Here is a 5,000-nt window from a genome sequence, read left to right as displayed (position 1 = left end):
CTACACCGGTACACACACACACACACACACACACACACACAAAAGACACCTGACCTGTTCAGCACTGAACCCGTCTGACACCTTTTACATGCCCGAGGTTATTTGATTGGCTCACCGTTTTCTTTCTATATTTTCTTTTGAACAAATCAACTGACTTTAACTACCTCTATTTGTTTTGGGTGGGGGAGGGGGGAGGGGGTATAAATTAGCTCATTTCTTTATGTTCTTTAACGATAATTAGATAGCAGCATTGAGACCGCTCCCATGTGTGTTGACTGTGAAGCTTTACACCTGAGAGCGTTAGCTTTGGAGCCTCTGCTCCTTTTAATAAGTGAACAATAAATAGTGTAGCTAACATGCAGACACTCAGACCCTTAAATGTCCACATTGAAACGCATTAACACCACAATTACATTACAAAATCATACATTTTCTTGTATGAGGCTTTCAATCGAGATCCCTGGCTTTAAAATTATTATTATTTCAGACTCTTTTCCACCAGATTGAGACATTTTCTCGTACATGCCTTGTGGGATTCTTCCATCAAATTCGATGATGTGTCAAATAAATCATCAATATATCTCAAGCTTTGTCCTCTAGCTTTGTCGAACAAAAGTTTTTTGTGTTGCATTGTGTAATCTTAGACTGTCATTTAAAGTGTTACAATTCTGAATATTAATGACTATTTGGATGTTATGAACAAGACTGAATTTGGTTAAAAGATATGACTTAGTGAAAGTGAAAAAAAGTATTTATATCTAATTTCCGGCAGTCTAAAAAAAACTCTAGCTATCTTTCATCTCGATGAGGTAAAGCACCGGACATGACTTCATTTCTTTGTGTGTGTGTGTGTGTGTGTGTGTGTGCGTGTGTGTGTGTGTGTGTGTGTGTGTCCGTGTGTGTGTGTTCCAGGTCAGAGGACCCCTGAGGGCATGATCCAGTGGATAAAGCGCGCTGCGGGCCCCGGCACTCCGGTGCTCGACTCGGCAGACTCGGCAGCCCAGTTCATCGATTCCCATAACATCACCGTCATTGGATTCTTTGATGTACGTTTTATCAGTTCGATCGATCCTTCCTGATGAATCACATGATCACACATTTATGTTTACATTCATCTTTTGATTCCTATCTATTTCAGGATCCGGAGAGTGAGGCGGTCAAGGTGTTCAACAAGCTTTTTTTGACTCTTTCTGACACCGAGCTCGCGCTGACTACGAGTCCAAAGGTTTTCCAGAAGTACAAAGTCAAAGCCAACTCAGTGGTGCTCTTCAAAAAGGTACACATTGGACATTTGTTGTGGTAGTAAAGCGAGCGGCACATTGTCGAGTGTTTTATTGAAAGGCCGAAACAAGAAGCTGAAACGATGTTGGCTTTGCTGCCATCTAGTGCCAACAGTGTGTTGTTCCCTTTTGAGGAGCAAATGTCCTCACAAGGAGGCAAAGATGAGGATATTTTGCAGATTCTGACTTTTTTTTAAAAAAGATTTTCTAACGTTTAGATTTAGATGTTTAGTCGTGGCCGGGCTTGAATTATCTTTAGGGTTATATTGAGCCATACAGTCGAAGGTAAAGAATACGATTTATGCACAACAACTTGTTTGTGCTTCATGGGTCAGAGCCTCTGAAGTGACTTCTGACATTTATTGAGGGGAAAGTCAATTAAACAATTACAAAGACACACAAAAATGACTGCAAAGAGAGACGAAAACCACTACAAATAAACAATCCTGACGCGAAGGTATGAAGGTAGTGGTGAAATGAAGGGCTGACGTGTGTGTGTGTGTGTGTGTGTGTGTGTGTGTGTGTGTGTGTGTGTGTGTGTGTTTGATAGTTTGACGAAGGCAGAGCAGACTTCTCGTTGTCAGAAGAAGGAGAGCTGAACCCAAAAAATCTGACCTTGTTCATCAAGCAAAACAGCCTGGAGCTGATCGTGCCATTCCACCCAGATGTAACACACACACATACACGCACACAAACACACACACACATAGACATTTTTAATGAAATGTAAAATTATATTGACGTTATCTCAAACAGTATGTGCGTGTTTTCAGAATGCAGAAAAGATCTTCTCCGCTGGCATCAACCTGCACAGCCTGCTGATCTTCAACTCCTCTGTGGAGGGTCAGACGGCCCTGGTGGACAAATCCAGGAGCGTTGCCAAAGAGTTCAAGGGCAAGGTAACAGTGTGTGTGTGTGTGAGTGTGTGTGTGAGTGTATGTGTGTGTGTTGATAGGAAAGTATGTCTTTTAAAGAAAGTCACTGACATAAATTCAAATCTAACCTTATTCTTTGTTTTGTTTTTTGTCTCCTCTTTATGTCGGTCTGTGTGTGTGTGTGTGTGTGTGTGTGTCTGTGTGTGTGTGTGTGATGTAGATTATATTTGTTTTGATTGACATAGCAGAAGAAGGTATTGCCAAGGTGCTCGACTTCTTTGGCGTACCCAAGAACGAGCTCCCCACCGTGCGCCTCATGAACATGGACAACGGGAAGAAGTTCAGCCCCGGTGACGGCGATATCACCACCAATTCATTGAGAGAGTTGTGCCAGGGTGTTGTTGACGGCACTGCCGAGGTAGGAGCCCCCCCCCGTGAGTTTGATATTCGGTCACGCTGCAGAAGCGTCAGACCCAATAACTAATCATCTGGTTTTGTGGCGCAGGCTTACTTTAGGTCTCAGGAGATCCCAGAAGACTGGCACAAAGCACCCGTCAAAGTCCTGGTGGGAAAGAATTTTAAGATCGTTGCTTTGGCCAAGACCAAAAGCGTCTTTGTGGAGTTCTGTAAGTCCGTCCGTCTGTCAGTCTGCGCCGTCAAAAGCTCAACTGGAATATCAGCAAGATCAACTCATCTTATATCAATGCGAATTTTAAATGTCCCCTCTCCAGTTTCAAACCATTTTTCGACCCTAAAATCATTCGCTCTTGAGCTACATAATGAATCGAATTGATGCGTGTGCGTGTGCGTGTGTGTGTGTCTGTGTGTGTGTGTGTGTGTGTGCGTGCGTAGATGCTCCATGGTGTAAACACTGTCAGGAACTGACTCCCATCTGGGAACAGCTGGCCGAAAAGTACATTGACAGAGAGGACATCGTCATAGCCAAGATGGACGGCACAGCCAACGAGGTGGAGTCTTTGACCTTTTCAGGATTCCCAACTCTCAAATACTACCCAGCGCATAGCAAAAAGGTATATCCTACGTATTCAAACGGTCACACGTTCAGCTGCACAAGAGCTTTGGATCCGCTCCCCATCCCGCCCTCCATCATTTCTTATTTTTCTCTCCGTCAGGTGGTCGACTACACTGGGAAAAGGGATCTGGAGAGCCTGTCTAAGTTCCTGGACAGTGGAGGAGTGTTGCCTGAGCCTGAAGAGGTGGATGAAGGAGGAGGAGATGAGGAGAGAGATGAGAAAGGTGTCAATGAGCTTGGCAAGAACGGTTTTGAAACGGTTGATGAGGTCTGTATCTTTACCGCTACTTTACATATTTCTCCCCTTATTTTAAATGTAGTCCACTTCACTCATACCTCTCTTTCTTCTTCTTCTTCTTCTTCTTCTTCTTCTTCTTCTTCTTCTTCTTCTTCTTCTTCTTCTTCTTCTTCTTCTTCTTCTTCTTCTTCTTCATTTCAGGATGTTGCTGAGGCTGAAGAGGTGCCGACCAACACAACATCTCGAGATGAGCTGTGATGTCACTTTGGTATTTTTTCAACCAATCAGTGTCTTCCAATTTTTCTTAATAAAATGAATTTGGGTTCTCAAACATAAATATGCAGCTAATGCTCTTTAAACTCTGTTTCACTTTGTTTTGATACTTCACGGGATTTTCTACAACACAATATGTGTAATATTTCATCAACCTTAACTTCTCTGAATGTCTCATGAATAAAAATCCATGAACACCAGGGGTGTCAAAGTCATTTCCGCCCATTTTGATCTCAAGTGGGCCGGACCAGTAAAATCATAGCATAATAACGCATAAATAACGACAATATTTCAGTATGTTTAAATCATTGGTGAAGGTTTTTGAATGATCAACCCTATTTTAAGGTCTTTCAACAATTAACTAAAACCTTAAAGACCAAAAATGATCCGCCTGGGATCTCCTCTGCAGATTTCCTCGCTTTGTGACGCGTTTTTGGCGCCACTTTCATGACGCGATCCATGTTTAACGACTTCCCACGCAATAATATCAGCGCATACTCTAATTGTGGTCACAATGGTTTGCATGTCTGTCTTACAAGCAGAGGTTCAAAACCTCGCTCTGCTAGTTTTGATCTAAAAAAAAACAACTGGACCCCTGCCGGCGGGCCACATTTGGCCCGCGGGCCGTATGTTCGACACCATCACTAGTGCCACTGCGTGCAAGAGGAAGTCGATCGAAAGATATAAACGCTGTTTTGTTTCTCATTACGTGTCATCGACGAGACCGAGATACGTGTTGCAAATAATGTTGCACCATCCAAAGAGCTGCATCAGCTCGTTTTCTGAAAACACACAACGCAGATGAAGAGGAAGCAAGAGACACACAAACATAACATGAAGTTGTAATATGTATTCATGGGAATTAACCAAAAAGTCTGTTAGTATGAGTACTAAGGTAGAGTCTTTTAACACGCTAACATTAGCATGCTAACCGGCTCACGATGTTTATGATCAGACGGTATGTTTTACATCTTTAACGTGTTAGCGTGCTGATGTTTGTTAATTATCACTTAATAAAGTTTTATTGTTGGAATTCAATTTCATGGTTGAGAGTTAGAAATGAAGCGTATGCTTTACCTTTATATTTGTCTTTTATCTAATAGCAACAAGGGCGTGATAGTTTAGTCGTCTAAACTTAACAAAGTATTTTAGTTGTCTGAACTTAACTAAGTAGTTTAGTTCAATCTGAATGTTTCATCGAACACATTTGATATGACATGACTTTTACATTTTGTATTAAATATGATCTGAAAATTTGGTGAAACATGAGAGGGTGACTACATCAATAAATACATACAAAG

General features: G+C 41.9%; 1 protein-coding gene across 1 annotated transcript in view; it reads left to right on the top strand.

Annotated features, from left to right (window-relative positions):
- The window catches only part of pdia2 (protein disulfide isomerase family A, member 2), a 4,923-nt gene extending 1,064 nt beyond the window's left edge, over positions 1 to 3,859 (top strand). Inside the window, exons 2-11 of the mRNA XM_068589062.1 lie at positions 1 to 8; positions 913 to 1,046; positions 1,139 to 1,276; positions 1,831 to 1,947; positions 2,054 to 2,179; positions 2,376 to 2,573; positions 2,661 to 2,781; positions 3,008 to 3,186; positions 3,289 to 3,456; positions 3,628 to 3,859. The exon at positions 1 to 8 is cut by the window's left edge and continues 199 nt beyond it. Coding sequence (XP_068445163.1) covers positions 1 to 8; positions 913 to 1,046; positions 1,139 to 1,276; positions 1,831 to 1,947; positions 2,054 to 2,179; positions 2,376 to 2,573; positions 2,661 to 2,781; positions 3,008 to 3,186; positions 3,289 to 3,456; positions 3,628 to 3,684 — 1,246 coding nt within the window. The 3' untranslated portion in view covers positions 3,685 to 3,859. The remainder of the gene's footprint in view (positions 9 to 912; positions 1,047 to 1,138; positions 1,277 to 1,830; positions 1,948 to 2,053; positions 2,180 to 2,375; positions 2,574 to 2,660; positions 2,782 to 3,007; positions 3,187 to 3,288; positions 3,457 to 3,627) is intronic.
- Positions 3,860 to 5,000: the final 1,141 nt, after the last annotated feature.

Source organism: Clinocottus analis, unplaced genomic scaffold, assembly GCF_023055335.1.
Source record: "Clinocottus analis isolate CAN_PGR_092001 unplaced genomic scaffold, fCliAna1.0.p SCAF_22, whole genome shotgun sequence".
NCBI lineage: Eukaryota > Metazoa > Chordata > Actinopteri > Perciformes > Cottidae > Clinocottus > Clinocottus analis.
This window is presented reverse-complemented; position numbering and strand designations above follow the sequence as displayed.